This window comes from Thunnus maccoyii, chromosome 5 (genome assembly GCF_910596095.1).
Source record: "Thunnus maccoyii chromosome 5, fThuMac1.1, whole genome shotgun sequence".
NCBI classification, from domain to species: domain Eukaryota; kingdom Metazoa; phylum Chordata; class Actinopteri; order Scombriformes; family Scombridae; genus Thunnus; species Thunnus maccoyii.
Genome location: NC_056537.1, coordinates 3,347,338 through 3,368,237, shown reverse-complemented (window position 1 = coordinate 3,368,237; position 20,900 = coordinate 3,347,338). Strand labels below are relative to the sequence as shown.

The 20,900-nt window shown below is 39.3% G+C and overlaps 1 protein-coding gene and 1 long non-coding RNA gene across 2 annotated transcripts in view; one reads left to right on the top strand and one right to left on the bottom strand.

The window, feature by feature from the left end:
• Nucleotides 1-5,487: 5,487 nt before the first annotated feature.
• The window catches only part of lsp1a (lymphocyte specific protein 1 a), a 64,886-nt gene continuing 49,473 nt past the window's right edge, over nt 5,488-20,900 (top strand). The window contains exon 1 of the mRNA XM_042410985.1: nt 5,488-5,647. Within this exon, the coding sequence (XP_042266919.1) occupies nt 5,598-5,647 (50 nt within the window). The 5' untranslated portion in view covers nt 5,488-5,597. The remainder of the gene's footprint in view (nt 5,648-20,900) is intronic.
• On the bottom strand, nt 5,662-10,055 carry LOC121896910. Its single transcript, XR_006096138.1, has 3 exons — nt 9,288-10,055; nt 7,624-9,141; nt 5,662-7,417 (listed from the first exon to the last, which is right to left on the bottom strand). It is a non-coding gene; the product is annotated as an uncharacterized LOC121896910 (long non-coding RNA).

Here is a 20,900-nt window from a genome sequence, read left to right as displayed (position 1 = left end):
CTGCATTACTCTAGAGACACTCTATGTTAACAGACCTCTATCCAGCTCTGTTTTTAAAAAAAAAATAGAATCTCACAGAAGAAAGGATGTGGCCAGAAACCAACAACCGAGTGAATTAACCCACTAAAGGAGGCCCTGGTTGTAGTAGTGTAGCTACAAGATCAGGAAGCAATAGATATTGAGGACAGCCTGATCTGCCAGATGTGCCGGATTGGTATAAACAGATTAGTGCAATTATGGAATGCTCACAGGATCCCTGCTGTTTTACTGTTGAACACCACAACAAAACATGTGCTGTGTCGTTAAAGGAGAAAGGAAGGAATACCAAAGCACCCGGCAGGGACTGGAGCAACGAGAAAGATCCCAACAGATCTTCTATCAGATGCCACGGTAGCAGCTGACATGTGTGACGGGGACGAGTGAACCTTTTCTGTCTCAGTGAGAGCAGAGCTGCACTTTGCACAGTTTTACCCCGACCTTTCAGCTGTCAATCACAACTATGCTCCATTCAAAGAGGCCTTGATCTACCTCACTGATATGACAAAGAGATGTTCCTAATCTCATGAGGAGCCTTATAATGGATTGAGTAATAGCCTCAGCTGTGTGACAATGCAACTTCTTAACCCTTAAATTCTGTTGAAGCAGACATAACTACTGTAAGAGTGGAGGGTATAATTATACTCTTAAGCTAAATGTCTATCTTTAGAAAGAAAACATTGATAATCCTAAAATAAGATCTTATTACTCTTTGCAGTGTGAGATTTTATTTCAATAACAAGAAAATGTTCTGCATCCTGATCCAGATTTGCATTAAATTACACATAATCAGTACAGATGCCACTAAGCTTTTTGAAGGCTGATCCCGTCACCTACAAAGCAGGTCTGGTCTCCAACCACTAATGACGCCCTTAATCCAACAAAATACCTGCTGAGCCTCTCCAGACCACAAAGAGCAGCGTGAAATTTGTGGCCTGACTGTGTGTGAGGTTACAAAGATGTCTCGGTGTGTAATGTTCATATTTATGGAACAAAGAGCTGTGAGTAAACAAGCTGTAACAGTCTGGATTCCTCGTTACATATTTTATCCAACTGCATCTCTCCTTTGTTGGTTTTGGGACATAATCTCCTGCCAGAATAAAGACTCAGATTACCTTTGTGTTATCTAGATTGTTTTAGGTCTGTGAATGATGTAAGCATGTTGACCCCTGACAAGGAACAGTAAGTAGAGGAGCTGACAAAGCGTTCTGCTGTCCAAAGCAAATGTTAAAGTCTATAAATACATTAAAGTGGGATGTAAGGGGTGAACAAATATTTGGAGGAGTTTTTGAATTGGAATGTGTCCTTTGACCTTTAGGAGGGGAGGTGTGGGGGGGGCTGGCAAGTGAATTGTGGGAATTTATCAATGCTTTCAGTGTTTCAGTTGTGTGTGTGTGTGTGTGTGTGGTCTGTCATAGGCTACTTTTGGGGACAAATTTCATAATTAAGTCCAGTTAAATGTGTCCACAATTGGGGAAAAAGCAGATTTTGGGTCAGTAGTTAAGGTTAGGGTTAGGGTAAGTCTACAGGAAATGAATGTAAGTCTATGTAATGTCCCCAAAAGTGGCCATGATCTTATGTGTATGTGTGTTGGTTCATAATAAAGTTCATAATAGAAAGAGTCATAATTGGATCTTCCAACGAGCCGGCACCTCACTAGTATACAGTAGGTGTGTGTTTAACCCATAGACTGTATATAAGATAGAAGCAGCAAGGTGTGACATCACTTATTAGAGGGCCTGAATTTAGATTTAAGAAACTTAGATTAGATTTAGACCATAATGACTTATTAAAAAAATGACTTAGTATTTCTAGAGAGAAGTTGATGCTTTTTAAATTGGGGTCAGTTGGAGCATCTAATGGCCGTCGGTACTTCAGCTTCAAAATGTGGAAGTTGCCGTTTGGTTTTTTCTTAGTTTTTTATCGACTATCCTACAAAACATAACAGAGATTTGCTTTGAGATTCTGCTTCTCCGTCCTCCTGAAATCATTTACAACAGACTTTGAAGCTTTGAGTTGTTTTACAGCCTCCTGCAAACTACAAGACTTCTTGTTTTTAAGAGATAAAGCTATGATCTTCTATGTTTGTCTTCTTGTCAGCAAATTTCACGTCTGGATCCAAACCAACAATGATCTGATCTACTAACAAGTATTGTGTGTGTATCCAAAGCCTGATATATCTTATTCCTCCGTTGTTGTCCAAAAACTATTAAACACATCACTGAGCCAAACCGCTGCACTGGGTCACATGTTCCTTCATTATGAAGAGTTTGGTCATGTTAGTTTGTTTAGAAACGGCTCCAAAGACTAAACAGCGACCACTTTTTCATCCCTCGGAGAGCATTTCCTGTACGGCAGACACCACTTGCTAGCTTGTTGTACAACATATCAAACCCTGCAGACTTGGTACTATATTATATATATTATATACTCTCAAAGAAATTCAGTACAGTTCTGTTATTGATTGCAGATCTAAATAAATTTCAATTTCTAAACTGCCCGTCTCGCATCCCAAACTCGTCTCCAAGGTGCTGCAACTTCAAGTGCAAAAATTAAACCATGTCGCCAGAAAATGAAGTTGACATTGAGGTGATTCTGCAAAATTAAGACCGAAACCAAAGCCTTTTGGTGCTGAACAGGTAGTGTACTGTGGGTTTTTAGAGCGACACTTCTCACATTACGTCATTTCATACATTGTCATTATAAAAAAATATTGATTATAGCCACTTTGAGTTTAGAATGTTCAGGGTTGTGTCAATGGTGTTTACTGAACTCTGTGGTCATTACTGAGGCTGTTTTTGTAAACATATTTGCTGGTATCTCCTCTGTTTGTCTTCCTGGTTTACCTCACCCAACAGGAATGCATCGTTCCTGCTCTCCGCTGCTTTAATGAGGCTGCATTCCTCCATCTGTATGTGGAGTCACCACTGCATTACTCCATCAGTACACTCAACATGTCTCCTACGTGCTGTAAAGCTCCTGGTGGGGGCTGTAAAAGAACTACGCCACAGTTAAAGACTAAAAGCTCATAAAAACCTGGAAGAGGCTCAGAGCTCTTTGTGAGTTCTCTTAATCATGATTACCAAATCTGAAAAAAGCAGTCGATTCTTTTCCTGATATAGAAAAATCCTGCAGGTTTCATGATGACAACTAAAGAGAACAGAACATGAGAAAGATGTTTGATGAACTGAAGAACAAAGAACATCTACAGTTTGAAAGTGAATGTGAAATAAATATAAATAAAATATATTTATCAATACACGAGAGAATCTCCATGAACAAATAAGATAAGTTGGTTAATCAGATAAGATTTAATTAACAGATACTTTACTTGTGTTGTGTCAGATTTCACACTTCAAACAAAATCAACTACATTGATATTTTTATCCAGTTGGCCAAAAAATCTTCATTGTTTGATGTGTGATGGAGTCATTCTAGTGGGTAATTGAGTGATGGACATTAAATCGGCTTTATTTATTCATTTATTGCACTTAAGGATTATTTAATGTTCACTTAAGTCAACTGTCGAACAAACTGGGGTCTGAAAGAACAATTTTGGTTCAACAAGTCCTCCAAACGCTGTCTTTTGAGACTGTACTCCCAACTTCTGTTACAAACCACTGTTGGAAAAATAAAATATTTTTTGGTTAAGGTATGGTCAAGTTCAGGCACAAAAACAACTTGGTTAAGTTTAGGGAAGGATCATGGTTTGGGTTAAATTAAACCTGCAGTGTGGAACATATAAATGAACACCCACTACATTCAAGTCAAACAAGTTCCCACAACGCTGATTAAGCCTTTTACCACCAGGTGAATGTCTCTGTATTTCACACATGGATATATTATAAGAGCTGGATATCGGACTAAAAATGGCGCCCATTCAGTCCTATAGGAATGACTCGACTGGCGCATACACCAAAAAAAGTTTCTAGCTTCCGGGTTTGCTTCCACGTTGTGCGGCCCACTGAATATGCGCAGTAGTGTTTCCCCTGCTGGCCCCGCCCACAAGCTCCAGCTCGGCCCATAGACTTTACAATGTGATGATGTCAGAGATTTTTAAATCACTTTTCTCAGCTCGAGGAAAGTTTTACAAACATAAAACCTCCATGGATCAAAAGTTCATAATAGAAATACCAATAATACCGCGAGTGGCCACAGGGAAAAATTGGCTGCAAGGCAGAGCGGCGGCGCCCTATCCAGCTCTTATTATACATCCATTATTTCACAGTATACAGAGTTTTTAAATCTCATGTTGATGGCAACATTCCTGTGCTGGCCACTTGAATGTGCACCAGAGACTTTCACTGGCGGAACCAGCTAACTCTGGGTTAGCCCTATGCTAACTTGAATGGGGATAAAATAATTTAATTGTGCAGCTCTTCTAGACTTTCCAAATATTATCAGACCAAATGGAACAAACTCTGATAGTGAAAAGAGTCAATTTGCTGGGGTTGTGATGGAGTAGGCTACGCCGGAGCCTATGACAGTGTTTTTGTAATTACTCTCACTGCAAGAAGGGGGAAACAAAAGTTCCACACTGCAAGTTTAAGTTTAATTGGATTATATTAGATTGCACAGGTGTTCCTAATAAAGTGCTTGGAGAGAAACGTTTCTGGATTGTCCGATGCAAAGACATCCTGATATTCTGAAAAAGTTTACAATGACAGTCATTAATAAAAAGACAAAACATGATGTTTCAACAATTATTTCTGAGACAGATTTAATTATATGTCAGGTGTGTGATACCCTAAATCAGCATTGCACTCTTGTCTTCAATAGACCTGCTGACATAGGCTTTGATCAATCAGGGCTCTGGAGACACTGGGTCTTAACCAAGCAGCAGCTACGTCTTGAGATTGAAGCACTTTAAAGCTGCTCCAACTGACTCCCATTCAAAAAGCCCCAACTTCTCTCTAGAAATACTAAGTCAATCATTGTTTTCAACCAGTCATTATGGTCTCAATCTCTAAGTTCAGGCCCTCTAATAAGTGGTGGTTATTCTGGCAATTATTGCTCTGTTAATAAATTTGGAGACTTACAGTAGCTTTGATGTCTGCCATGTGGGCGTTGATTGACAACTGTGAGTGACAGTTGGCTTGGCAGTTAGCTCCAGGACTCACACTGAGTTGGACTATTGTCACAGTATTAACAGTTTAATGTTACTTGATTATGATACCTGCCCTAGTACAATTTAGCTAAAGTAGCTAATGTTAGCCCAAGTGTGCAGTGCTCAGTGTTCCCAGTAAGCTAGCTGGCATCAACCATAAGCTACAACTCTGGGCTTCAAACCGGTTCCTATGTAAACCAATGGGTGACGTCACACCTTACTACCTCCATATGTATATAGAGGCTATGGTCCTAGTGCGCATCCTAGTTTTGAAAAATCTACTCCCTCAAAACAAGACAATATTAAAAGGTTTAAAGCCCAAACTTCATCATAACCTGTTGTCAGTACATTATCTCATGTACGGAGCTGCGGGGGCAGCTGGGAGTACGAAGAGGCCATAAACTGAGCACATTAATTCGACTTCGACTTCACGTCTGCCACTGAGTTGATTATAATGTTCAGAGACTCCAAGAAGGGGAGGTTTCCTCTGCAGATATTTTCAAGGTTAGTAAATCATTTTAATTGTTCCTTTGTGGGATCTTAGCATAAATCCAGTAGATCTGCTGAGTACAGAGTGTGTCCAGTTCTTTCCAAACTTCCTGCAGATAATTAAATTAGCACACTGTTAAACACAAACCTCATGTTTTTAAATGTGTAACATGAATTTTCACCACATAGGATGCTTGCCAATGTTTCAGTATTTCAAAGTTTCAGAAAACTACAGAACGCAGTTTAAAAGATTGCACATATAAATTTTGGAAATATATGATACGATATGATATACGTTATTGTCCCTGTGAGGAAATTTGTCTTGGACTCTAATGCTGCACACATGACACATGTCATCATATTTTCACCTACATTGTCTAAAATGTCATTAAAAAACATTAACTGTCTGAGAATTAGATTAGATGAAACCAAGGGAAACAATCAGGTGACAAACCAGAAAGATGTTTTTATTTGATGGTTCTATGAATCAGTTAGATGACTTTACAGTTTAGTAGCTAAAACACTTTGATTCAGGTTAACAGCTCAGTGTAACAGCTTAAGTTTGGTTCAGGTTAGCTAACAGCTAACAGCTGAAAGTTCAGTTGAAAACAATTTAGTTTAGGTTTCTAGCTAAAAGGGTTTGGTTAATGTTAGCTAACGGTTCAGTTAAGCTAGGACTTAAACTCAGCTTTCTTACACTCTGCTTATCTTAAATATTTGGCACTCAGAACTGTTTTAAATGGTTTATTAACTCTGAGATTTCAGTGTAAGATTTATAAACAAAAACTATGTTGAAAAATATTTTTTTATGGATCTTTTTCCCACAACAAAAACGAGAGAAAACTAATTCAGAAGTTAGCTTTGGAAACGAAAACTATGATGAAATGTGTCACCATTTTTACCAACAAATAAAAACTAAATTACAACATACAAGATGAATAAATGGACAAATTAAATAATGACTGTGTTTTCAATGTAACGTCTTATTCAACAACCTGCATGTATCTGCAGATTCTCTTTTTCAGAAGTTGACTTTAGTAACCTTATGTCTCTGCCGGTAATGTTAGCTAACGTTACCAATATTAGGAAGGACTGAAAGATTTATGGACTAAATTCATTCATCTACAGCAATCCCACAGAAAAAGTTTCAACCATGAAAACAGGCGAGGCCAGCTCGCTAGAAAAAGGTAAGCTAACGTTAACGTAGATTTATCAAGACCAGCTGTGGATGTAACACTACATTACATACGTTGGATATTTTTCGTGTCGGCTGGCTGTCAGTCAGAATAAAGCAGCTGTGAACAATCTAAAATGTATTCTAGATGCTGACTAAAGGAATATCACTGCATTGTCATTATCCAAAGTTTTAGCTGCTCGTCTCAAGCACTTTAGCGAACAAGTATCAATTTTCAGCACCTGATTTTGATCCAGTTTCGCTGTCAGTTTTTTTGATAAAAATTTACTTTAAGGGCTCTATTTCTGTGGAGGTGCATTGACCAGCACAAGCAGCACTTCAACAGTTTGGTATTTTCCTGACCTTGAAACCCGCTCTGCCCATCTGTGTGGTATTTTGGTGCCCAGTGCAGAGCTCACGGTGCACAGGTGGGAGAAGAGGCACAGAAAGGTTGGAGGTTCATTCAAATGAAGCAGCGCAAAGACAGTTGTTGTATTTTGGTTGAAATTTAGTCCTAGACGTTGCCCTGTGAATAGACGTCTAAGGAACCATGTGTATTCCTGGCACAAAGTCACTTTGGTTGATTCTCTTGTGATTTCACCTGCAACTACCTGCAGACAATGCACATCAGTTAAAAAACAAAACAAAACAAGACATAAAAAGGTAGTAATAAATAAAATATTTAAAAATTATTCTGAACAAAAATACAACAAATACAACTGAAATAAAATAAAATGTTGTACAAATCTACTTAGAAATACCAATTTGTGGGTCACCTTAATTAGAGGTGGCATGTAATTAGTCTTATTAACCTTACCTGCCATAGGCCCATATAAGCAAGTTGAAGGGTGGTAAACCCATATAACTTCCACAGCTGCAGTGAATTAGGTGAGAGTCTTACTTGGTATTTGCATAGGATTTTATTGTACAAACCCACATACTAATTTAAGAATATATTGTAATATCCCAAAATTTTGTGGTTGAATAGAGTTATGGAATATATTATTGCGAGACAAAGGCAGCATCAGAACAGAGAGAGGCTCCACCTGCACATTACTGCACATTCCCAGACTGTCTGTAGTAACCTTTTGCGGGATTTTGGGTCTGGATCTGGAAAAGGACTGCCCAGACTGACTGTTCAGACTCCCTGTTGCTGTGAAAATAACAACTGGCCTGGCCTTCTTCGCCACAGGGTTATTTCAGCATCCCTTGAGCGCTATCACTGGCATATCTCAGGCTGCTGTCAGTTCGGCCATAAATTCAGTTACCTCTTGCCTTGTTCAGAAGGTGTAAAACATAAAAGGGGCCATTCTATCAATCTGTCAAAGTTGTCTGTCATGCACAATGCAAAGTAGCCCATGTGTTTGCCAATTTTCCAGGTTCTACACATGACCCTTTATTTTGGTGAATTTCTTGTCCAAGCATCTGCATTTCAGATGCTTAGACAAGTCAGGTGGCACATCACAACACAATCCACAGAAAGTCAGCATGTTCTTCGTGGCATGTTGTGTTTTGCACATTATGGATGGATGGATTTGCACATAGATGCCAAAATGACTTTTCAGGGGAAACATTACACAGAGTGCAGAGAGAGGCTGAGCTGGCTGCACCGATGCATGAACAGACCATAGCGCATAACGCACAAGAGAGGATCAGCTGGCAAACGACTTGTTCCATGGGAGAGAACTTCAGTCAACAGGAATGCAATCCAGATAATATTAAAGTGACCCAACAAAAATTATTATGAGCAGAAAAATACAATATGAAACAAACACAAAATACAAAGAAAAATGTTGAAAGGTGGTGAGGTGGACTGCCACTCTACTGCAGTGGCAAGGCTTTCCAGACTGTAGCTAATTGAGACGCACAGTGTATTTGCCTGAGAGTCCATCCGTAACTGGTGGTTTCTAGCGTTGTGTGCGTTGTGTTTTGATGAAGAGGCTCAGACCCGGATATGTTTGGAGGCAACCATTTATTCTGACAACAGAAGTAAATAACAAAATCATCCAGTCAATTGTGACAGCTGACTTGAGCTCCTACAAAAATTAAATGACATAGAAATGTGTTAGCATACTGCACGAGAAGTTTAAGCTAATAAATAAACTTGACTCTGTTACACATCCAGCGAAGACAGTTGTGAATAGAGTCCACTGCATGGCTCAGTGTGTGCAACTCTTGCAGCACTGTGGTGAAACCAGTTCACTGGATCCTAAGAAAGGGTTGGTCTTACGTTCTCACATGTCACCGGTTCTGCTGGTGGCTGCCTCCCCACTTCAGCCTTTGTGCAGCTCTGCTTGTTAAAGCACGTGTCTCAGTCTCCTCGCCAGTTTCTCCTCTATAAAAAAAACACATTGTATGGACGGTTGTGTATTGTTTCATTTACACTTTGTAATATGCAGTCTTTGCTGAATAAAATTTCACATTGGCCCATTGTTTTGGAAATATGATTTGGCTTTTTAAAATTCCATCTGTGACACTCACCAGAAACGCTGACCTGAAGCCCTCCACTCATTCTGCAGGCAGCGTTGAGGCTGATGGGGTCAGGTGCTGGCTTTGTAAAGGACTCCCACTGGTTGCCCTCCTCTCTCACTAATTTTAGGCAAACTTTTGCTTCCTTCTCTGCCTGACATCACTGGACCGCTTTTTAAACTGTGCAGCGGTTCCCAGAACCATTTACACATGCAGTTACCTCCTCTCAAGCTTTCCTGACTTCATCAGGTGGACGAAACTTAGTGGCGGTACTAAATATTAACTGTGGAAAACCATAAAAAGCTAGCTTTGGGATGGATTAAGGTAATGGTTGGGGTCTCCTACGCTGTAAAATTACTTTTTAAGTCATTTGAAATTTTGGAATGTGTGCCTAAAGAGCAGGCAGTGTAGAGGCGGACTTGGTTAGTTTTAAAACATGGTTTCTTTCTGTTCCTCAGCTAAAGGAATTTAAAATATCTGTGCTAAAGCTAAGCTAGCTTTGAAAAAATGACTTTACTTTGTGAGGAAACTTAGATACAATCTAACTGTTCTGAGACATCCTTTTTAAGTCTCAACTGTGAACAGCAGCTTCATCCAGGATCAGACTCCACTTCATAGACGCTATAAACTGTCTTACATCTCCAGCTGCAGACATTACTGCAGGTAAACATGCTGCTGCATTATTCATCGGGTAGTTTTCCAGTTGGCTGGGGGTGAAGGTGGGGGCCACACCTCCAGCCAATCAGAGTAGGCGCTCATCAATAATGCAGATTTTATGCAAATAGCTTCAGAAACAGCCTGCTGGAGGACAGAGAGGAATCTGAGCTGTAAGGAAAGATGGATTTAGAGAAATCTTTTGGTGAATAAAATGTCACAGATATGTTTAAAATAGACTCAGTATTTATAGAAATGAGTCAAAAGGACCATAATACCAGGTTTTTTAATGTGGAATAAAAATGTTTTTTATGCTTAAACTTTGCAACTTTGCTAGAAAATTAAATTAGATAAAAATTCATTTCATACGTCAAAACACTATGGTAGCTTTATTCTTTATAATTAAACAAAATTGCACTCTGTTATCTACTATATCTACAAAGTACAGGGGACTTCCAGGTCATTTGGATAAACTGGGTTTACAGTTAAAAAGGAAAAACTACAGTTTGTCCTAAGAAAGGTTTCATTATGAACCGGGTGTCAGCAGATCTGTGTTGGCATGGAAACCCGTCTTTATTTACCACCACAGACAGAAAAAACAAAGTGATCATGTTCTCGGAGAAAGAGCGCTCAAGGCCACCGACAACATGGAGTACAAGTTGAAGTCATTAGATTCAGAACCGTGCAGCATTACACTCAGAAAAAAACCTGTTTACAGTACACAGCCGGGATCGTCTGCTCCGTCATCTCCAGCCTCATGTCTTTTCCTCGGATCGTCTTTCCCTTCGTCAGCTTCTCTCCAGCTTGTTTCCATGTATTAATAATATGTAGAAACTGAAACTCAGACCCACCACAGATATTCACAGCTGCATAATGAGGCACTGTGGCTGCTTTAGTGCTGCTGCTCATTAAAACAAGAGCCAGAGCCAGAGCTGGAGGTTTAATTCCCACTGAAGAAGGCGTGAGTGTGTTATATTAAATTGTGGATAACATGCAGTGAGATGATCATTATTACAGAATGTTACCCAGAGATCAAATAACCTCCAAATTATTGTCTGGATTTGTCTTCTCATCTGATCACCAGTAATGGAAAACAAGATTGACAGTACAGCTGCTTTACCAAAGTCAGTATTATATGTTATTTTGATTAATCGTGAATTCATTGAGCATCATAGTTTTCATTTTACTTAATAACTACAAGATGCACTTGCCAATACAGCAGACAGTAGCCAAGTTTCCACCCAAATGCAGCACGAATTTAACCGAATTTCCAGAAAACTTGCAAAAGAAAATGCTAAATGTTATTTAATATATCAGTCACAGCCCGATTTCCTGAAAAACAAGTAAATTTAGCTGGTAATACTTCTATAATTTTACTTAAGTAGGATTTTAAATGCAGAACTTTTACTTGTAAAACCACTGGGAGGTGCTAACTCTTCAGTCGGTGCCATTAAACCATTGCAGAAGAAGAAGACGTCATTAAAAGAGCAGCAGTCAAAGCTCAAACGGTGGAAAAGCATGTGGAAACTATGTCACGATATTTCATATTTTTTCTAATTTTTGGCATTTCCGCCTTTCTACGCACAAATTAAAAATGCACATGAAAGCCAGTGGATGGAAGATGCAGACGGTATGATCTGCCAGCTCTGCTGCCAAGTTCAGTTTTATATCAGAGCAGTCAAGGTTACAGTTTCATCCACAACATAATAGCCATGTGGGAAATCGGATCAAGGAACTGCTCAAACTGCAAGACAGTCGGCCAGATGATCTGACCTTCCAGAAAACCATGTGATGGTCCTGCAGCCAGATCGTTTATCAATCAGGTTGTTAATCAAGACTTTGTGACCTCAAACTGCACCAATCTGGTAGAAATTCATACAAAATCAGTAGTGTTTGCTGGCTATGTGTAACATGTGTGTTTTGAAAGCTACTCTAGATACATTTATTGAGTCAAAAGAGTCCTGCGCTTTCTCAGCTCAGCTCTTTGAAGATCCGACGAATGTGACATCTTTCTAATATCACTTCCAAAAGCTCCTGCTGACCGGTTAATTTCTCTTCTCGGATAACTTTTGACTGAATTCCAGCGTGTAAATCCATCCGTCAGAGAGTCGCTCGGCGTAGTTGTGCTCTCGGTGTCAGGCGGGGAGACGCTGCCGAAGCCCCAGAGAGGAGCCGCTCTGAGTGGGAGGTGATGAGAGCAGCTCTGGCATCGGATAGAGGAGAAGCAGAAACGTTTTCTGGGTCGCAGGTCAGCACTTCCTGAGCTGGCAGGATCTACTTTAATGGATCAACAGCACTCCTCCGCCCTGAGTGAGCAGGGAGGAAGGAGATCTGCAGGAATGAGCTGCTTTTGTTCCGGGGGACCTGGAGCTTTAATCCTGCTTTAGCCAAATTGGCAAAACAGTCTTTTCTTACCTGGAAAACTGTTGTAATTCAGACCCCACAGGAGAAGCTGAGCCTCCAGGATTTACCGTACTGGATTATACTTGAAGAAAAGTAGGATTTTTGACAATCCTGCCTTTATTATTATAGTTTTGACCCTCACTCCTGCCAGCAATTATAAGCTAAATCTCTGAACTACATTTCATACAGAGAGACGTTTATGTTGACATCAGAAAAACACAAAATTGACTAGAGCTGCAACGATTAATCCATTAGTTTCCAACTATTAAATTAATCGATTAATTGTTTTGAGTCATTTTTCATTAAAAAAGTGTCTAAATTCTCTGATTCCAACTTCTCAAATGTGGATATTTCATAGTTTCTTTAGTCCTCTATGACAGTAAACTGAATATCTTTGTGTTGTAGACAAAACAAGACATTTGAAGACGTCATCTTGGGTTTTGGGAAACAGTAACACGACATTTTTCACCATTTTCTGGCATTTTATAGACCAAACAACTAATCGCTTGATCGAGAAAATTATCGTTAGTTGCAGCCATAAAATAAAGGTCTCAGTATGCTTCAAACAAAGTGCTTGTTAGATTGTGTAACAGTGTCTGACACAAGACAGACGATCAACAGTCACATCTGGTCGGGTGTGTGGAGGTGTGAAAGGACTGACTGAAAGTGTGCGCTGTATCTTTGTTACTTTGGAAGCTGGTCCTGGATGTTTTTTTTGTAAAAGTGTAGAGAAATACTAACAGCTCTGTCCTGCTCTGTGTTAAGTTTAGTGATGTTAACATAGAAAGGGTTAGCAAAGAGCGTACAGAGATCAGGGATGCAGCCAGGTGAAGGCGATGATGGCCATTCAGAACAGATATTAACAGTCTTACCATTAGGTTGCACAAACTAGTTTGTTTGAGACAGACTAAAGTCTTAAAGGGCCACATTCTGCTTTTTGTGGTTGTCTGTTATTCATGTCAGATGTTAAACATGGTCAAAGTTCCAAAACTTGAGGTGAACGTATGTAGACATGCTGCCTGCAAGTCAAAACTCAGGGCTTCAACCTGCTCTGAACGCTTTGTTTCCGATGGTTTTCAACATTGGTTTGGCACGACGTCCCACGAACGGCTGTCCATTCTGTAGCCTTGGTTGCTAAGGTGGTTGCTAAGGTTTTTCCATGTGTTGTTCACATTGTCCACTGTCATATTTCAGATCTGACTTTAGCTTGAACATATGCAGATGAAATTGAGAAGTTGAAATTTCGAGTAACGGAAGAGAAAAAGATGTGAAATCTCTAGTTTGTTTCATGATTTGTTGACGTAGCCTTCTGAGCATCTGCAAGTCAGTTGTGACGCAACTTCCTGAAGCTGACCAATCAGGACAGAGTGGGCTCATCAGGAGGCGGGGCCTTAAAGAGACAGGAGCTAAAACGGCCTGTTTCAGACAGAGGCTGAACTGAGGGGCTGCATGAAGGGCCAGTATAAGATAAATAAGGAGTTTTTAACTGTGAATCATACAAAGATATTCCAGTAGAGCCACAGAATATATATAGAGCTGGAAATGTGCAGTATATGTCCCCTTTAACAGTTTTTCCTTTAGATAGCTCTTGTCAAGAATACAAAACAACTCATGTTGGTCACTAAAATATTTGAAAAGTGCTGATTATTGTCCTCTCTCCTGACAAAATATTTCTGTAATCAGGATTTCACTGTGTTGTAACATCTAGAAAGGCTTTCTGGGCCAACAAGCTGTGAGTTTAACTCTGTAAATACAGCTGTGAAAACTGTTTCTGATACTGAGATTTCAAGCAACAGAGGACTGGTGGTGGCTGAAGTGTGGTTTCCATCGATACCTGGCATCACCAGATAACCTCCAGCAGCAGAAAACCAAACACAGCGGCATCAGGTTGTTTGCTTAGAGCTGAAAGTGAAGCCACAGGCGGAGAGTGTTGTTGTCCCGCTGATGGATGGAAGTGTTTGTTCTCCGGGAGGCAAGCTGGAGGAGATAAAACAGAGCTGTGTGTCTCTGTGGACAGCTTTCCACTGATGTCTGTGATACATGAGGGTGGTTGAGTCCAGAGCAGCAAATAATCATTATTTTCATTATTAACAAATCTATAAAAACGTTTGAGTAGTTGATTTAAAATGTTCAGCTTCACTTACCTTTCAGTAGTAAAGTAAGACAGAACTGTATTAGGGCCACTGTCTGGGTAACAAATCTGAGATTTTAAGAATAAAGTCGTCATTTTAAGAGAAAGTCACCATCATGAGAATAAAGTTATTATGAGAAAAAGATCATTTTACACAGAACTTTACACATATAATCTAATCTACCCAATCATAACATACAGTATGACATTTTGCTTTTTTTTATTGAAATATGGAGATTTTTTTTTTTAAAATTGCAACTTTATTTGTATAATATTATGAGTTTTTCTCTCTTTTCTCCATTTTAACTTGGTGACGAGTTTTCACAGCACATACAGTAAATATGAGAACGTCCATAGAAACCAATATCAGCGCTGGATTAAAAAAATCAGTTTTGGCGATTAGTTGTGATTCTAATTTGAATGATCCATAATTGATTATTGAAATCCAGAGGTCGATCTAATCATTTGCACTAGGGATGCACAATATTGGATTTTTTGCCGATATCCGATATGCCGATATTTCCAACTCATTGTGGCCGATTCCGATATATGCGCGTATTTTTTCCAGCTGGCTGCACCGGGACCCTCAGGGTGAAACAGTCCGTGGAGGGAAGCACAGTCAGGCGGCGGAGGAGAAGGCGACAAATCGGCCTCTCATAATCTGCAGAAAATGTTAATTTCGGGCCGATGCCGATATTTCAATTTAGAGCTTATATCGGCCGATACCGATGATGTGCCGATAATATCGTGCATCCCTAATTTGCACCTTTACCCAGTAAACATGTACATGTGCCATAAATGTTATATGTGTTTACTTGTTGTAGATGGTTCAGTTAGAGCTGCATGATGTGTAAAATGTTCACTTTGTGGAAATGGAGTTATTACAACGTGCACAAAAATCTTATTTTAAGTTAAAACAGTAGCGTAGATAACAGCTGCTATATTAAATCTTCTTGTGACGTGAATATTTTCAGTCTGTGGACCTGCTGCACTTTACAGGACTGTTGTGACTCAGGATGCTCAGCTGACTCCGGATATCTCCTGGTGAATCTGTGAATACATTTATGAGAGAAACAGACTGAAAAAAGACACATTGATCTGAACTCTTGCTGTTACTATCTCTGACTACGAGACATGAGGCCATCGAGGTCGAAAGAGCAGTTTGTGATTCTACTTTATTCAGTCGTTCTGCAGATATTAGACATACATAATGATGAAGCCCTTGCTAGTGATGCAGGTCTTGTTTAATCGTTTCAATCGTCATGTTTTAGTCTTTTTGAATTTGCTCAAGAAAAAAAAAAGTCCTTGGTCCATAGTTTCATCAGCAGGAAATGTGTTCACAGTTCAGACCTGCATTGCACAAGCAAACAAACATGTTTCTCACTTGTTGAATGTAGAAGTAACTTATCAGGAGATCAGTGGCGATATCCGGTCCAAACCACTTCTACAGCAGCTGTTGATCAGGAAGATACTGCTACTGTTGCAGTCTCCGGGGGGTTGCCAGCAATGGTTTAGACTCATATAAAGATGTAAATAAAGTTGTTCATGGTCATTAACCCTGTAAGGCCCACTGTTGCAATATTACAACAATCACTTTTAGCTATCCTAAAAAAAAATGTGTAAATGTTTTTTTTTAAAAGACCACATTTACATAGTCAACAGGTCTTATTGTTTATCCTTGCAATGCTATTGGATAGTAAATGTGTTTATAGGTCCGGCCATCTGGCCATGAACTCACACTACCTGCAAACTCTCCGTCAAGCTCATCTTCTTGTTTTATTGGACCAGATTTGTCAAGAAAGAAGTAAGTAACATGCCTTAAATATTTTTTTTTGTGATAATTACAATGTCTAGAACATGTAGATACTTAATTATTGTGGAATACATTCATCAAACTTGATTGAACTCTGTTGCTATGACAGCTTCCACTCTCCTGGTTTCAGCCTTCAACCATAGTCTAAAGACGGAGGTATCGAGGTGTGACGTCATCTGTTGGTTTGCATCGGAGCCGGTTTGAGAGTTGCCAGAGTTGCAGCTTATGGTCAGCACCATCTTTCCTTTTGGAGCCAAGACCTTCCAAATAAGGAGTGCGGGGTGTTGACTTTCATGCTCTGGAAACACGCCCCGCTACCTCGGAAACCAAGCTAACGCTAGCTTACTGGGGACACCGAGTGATGCACACTTGGGCTAACGTTAGCTACTTTAGATAAATTGTGCTAACAGGGCAGGTATCATAATCAAGTAACATTAAACTTGGTGCAATATTGTGACAATAGTCCAACTCCTGGAAGCCTGGAGTCAACGAGAGCAGCAGATGAGCCAGCTGTCAATCAACACCCACACAGCAGACATCAAAGCTACTATAAGTCTTCAAATCTTATTAACAGAGCAGTAATTTCCAAAACCAGCACACTTATTAGCGGACCTGAATTTAAATATTGAGACCATAATGACCGGTTAAAACAAATGATTGATTCAGTCTTTCTAGTGAGAAGTTTTTGAATGGGAGTCAGTTGGAGCAGCTAGCGGCCATCAGTGGCGTTTTAAAGTGCTTCCGCTTTGGCCTCAACCTCAAGCCGTGGTAGTTGCTGCTTATTTAGACTGCTAGCCTTTTATTTATAAAGCAAACATTTGCCCAATTAATGAGACTGTGATGGCATGTCTGACTGTTGATATTATGAGCTAAACTGATTGGTTTGGACAACAGGAAAGCTTACTGGGAGAAGAGGAGGCCGTAATAAACTGCAGAGTGGCATTCACTGCCTTGTCCAACACGACAACTGTGGATTTCCACTTCAACTTCAATCTAGAAACATGTTCTCTGTGCTCGCGTGTTTGTGTTGGACTGCAGTGTACGTGGGGTTTTGTGGTCAGAGACTTGTGCCGGCTGCAGATTAACTCTCCCTGCGGTGAAGAAACATGTTGGTCCAGTTTTAATCTTTCCAAGTTCTCTGCTGAGGAAAGACCGCTCGCATGAGGCTGAACGCGTTTCATTTAACAGCAGGATGTTTGTGGTTTGTGTAGATGTAAAAGCTGCTCATCTGAATGATTTACACACATGTGGACATCCAGTGATGCCTCTGATATTTGTTCTCCGTGTCCAGCTCTAACTAAAGCAGACTGATGAAACCACTGTAAAAACAGACATTTTCTTATTAAAATACAGATTTTCAGCACTGATGTGTCTTGAAACATCAAGTCCTGCATTCAAAAACCCTACTGAAGTAAAAGTATTATTAGTATTACCAGCTAAATTTACTTAAAGTTCTAAAGTAAAAGTACTCATTTTGCAGGAAATCAGGCTGCCAGATACTGATGAGCTGATGCATCATCATCATTTTTCAGAACTTTTCTTTAACCTTTTTTGTGAAATATTGGAGAGTTTTACCTCTTTGGGCCTCAAACAGTTACTTATTTGAAACCATGTGAAGGGAAACAACTCAGAGACGTCTGAAACATCACAAAAAGACACAAATACACACTAATTTTTTGTAAAGAGTCACAAACCAAAACAGTTTGGGAACCACTGGTTTAATTTTGAACAATGCAGTGTCATTTATAAGCTTACAAATATGTTATTTTATGTCAAATCTTCATCTGAAAAGTAACTAAAGCTGCTGAATAAACGTAGGGGAGTAGAAAGTACAATATTTATAGTATGAAGTAGCATCTAATAACAATACTCAAGTTAAGAACAAGTAGTAAAGTAGTAATGGCGGCACTTTAACAGGCTTCTCTCTCCATTCAACACATGTGATCACTGGATGTCAGCCTTTCAAGAGAAACAAATATTGCAGATGTTTGCTGATGTGTTTTTGTGAGCGTGTGAGCTGGTAAAAAGCTATTCGGCCTTTTTAACGCGTCTGTGCTCTGTTTGTTCTGGAGCGTCTGAGTATCGAGGTTGCGTTCAGGTCAGTCGGCGTTCGTAGGAAACGGCAGCTCCGTTTTATGAGCTCGAGTGTGAATTCACTTCCCAGAATGCCCTTTTGTCTGACATGCCTACCGATGCAAGACTTTCCAACACTCCAGGGGTGAATGGTGATGAGTGGGTTGCCGTAGCGACGGCGGTGTGTTGAATATGTGAGCGGGAGGGTTTTTTGGAGGGGAGGGGGGAGGGGAGGGGGGAGGGGGGTGGTGGGTGAAGACAAAGACGTAGAGGTTGTTTGTCGGAGTGTGAATGGCAGAGTGACGGCTTCATGAGCTGCGGAGCCTTCAGCAAACACTTTGACAACCAATTCAGCTGAACTGTACATCACGTGTTAGCAGAGGTGGAAATAAACTTTTAAATGTAGAGATTTCATTCAAACAATTTTATCATTGAAGGATTGTGCTTCAGAGAGAAAAAGTAAACCAAGACTTCTTGTTTTTTATGGCTTTGCCGTTCCATTAAATGGTAATACTTACTGAAAATGATCTGTGCATCGTTTTATACACTTCAAACTGACATATTTGGTGTCTTTGGAAACTTCATCAGAGTTTAAGATGAGGTTCTGTGGGTTTGACCAACGTTCAGCTGCACAGTTTGAGTTTGGAGCGACTGGTCCAACTGCTGGTGGAGTTCTTCTTCTACTGCTCGTTGGTTCAGCTTACTGGTTAAGATGCACATAACGCCAGACAGTGGACATTTGTTGCATGTCGTTGGAAAACCGACCACGTTCTCCTTCAACCAGAGTGAACAAGGCAGCTTTGATAACATCCTAGAAGTGTTTCGTTTGCTCCGTTGAACCTGCAGGAGTCACTGAAGACAACATGTATTTCTGCCTCAGAGGAAATGAATTCATCATGAAAACAAAAACAAACAGTATGTAGTAGATGTTTTATTATTATGATTATTATTATTATTTCATTCATTTGTTTATTAGATTTTTTCTTGATTGAAAATTGATGCATTGAATTTATTCTAATTTGTAACTGCATTGTGTTTTTTTGTTTTTATTAAACTTGCTTTTGAAAAGTGCTACATAAATAAAAGTTATTATTATTATTATTATTATCATTATTATTAGAATCTTTCTCTCTCCACTTGTTTCCTGTTATCTCTCTACTGTCACTATCTTATTTTTTTTATTTTTCTGTATACTTAGCGTTATATAAAAATCTTTGTCTGGCTTTGCTTTGTTGTCCTTGTTTTGGTTGTATGTCCTTGTATATCTTGCTGAACATGTGTGAGCACATTGATGCCTGGTCAATGATTCTGATTCTGATTCTGATAAAACAGGAGAATAAAAATTGCAGTGTGAGATATGAATAAATAGTCCTAAATCTAGAAAAAAAGCTAAAATACAAAGTTTGTTTCAGACTTGGTGCGACTTTGTTTCTGTTCAAAATGTGAACAGGAACATTTTTCAAGTTAGAATTATGTTTTAGACCCGCAGAGCAACAGATGATAGTTTGACATCTTCTGTAGAAAGTGTCTCAGCTGCATTCTTTGAGTCGTCTGTCTCATGAACTCATGAACTCAATGATGTGTCTTTCTGCATCTGTTCACCCGTAAACAAAACTCTCTAGAGTCTGTCTGTCCATCGGTGAATAAACTGAACGTGTTTTATTTACGGTAACAACTTTATTTATGTATCATGTAAAAACAAGCTGAGAAGCTGAGCTTAAAAGTGTTGATGTGAGACTTTCACACAGTAGACCAGAAATCATTTAAAACTGTCAAATATGAATATTTTCAATGATTTACAAGCAAACATAAACTTTCAATTACATGTAAACAGCCTGTATTATAGTTTTATTTCATGCATTTGTTTGTATGAATAGTCAAACAATATTTTTTATAACCTTGAAACCCTCTACAAGTGTTCCCGTCCACCTTTTTATTCGCATATTCAATTTGCACATAAAAACACTTAAAAATATTGTCAAACTTAAAGACTTAGTGAATAAATCCACAGTGTGTCCACACAGTCATTTCATATTTCATATCAAGTGGATATCTGACACATTTACAGTCTTTTTAGCATCAAATTCCCTCTTTGTGTTTCCTCGGACAGTGTTTCCCTGTTGAGCTGCAGGTGGAAGTATAGTAACAAAAAGAGGAACTTTGGCACTAAAAAGACTGTAACGTTGAAAGATATCTACTTGATTTGACTCATTTGGACGCTGAAGCTTCATATTAGCTTCAGATAAACTTTGAAATACATTTTTGTCTCCCATCACTTCCATTGTAAGGTCATTATGAAGGGATCTTCTAATGGTCAGTATGAACAGGAGGAAAAACAGGTTTCACTGTTCATTTTTTGTCATTTAATGCATTTTACTGTTAATGTTTCTTTATTAAGTAATATTTGAATGCAGGACATAGTGATATTGTTCTGTACGGTAAGTGAAGGTGTTTTTCTTCACTTAACAAACAACCTCCCTCACTTTGTTTTCCTCCTGACAATCTGCTGCTTTGGCAAATCGGAGTGAGATTGAAATGTTGGGGAGGGGAC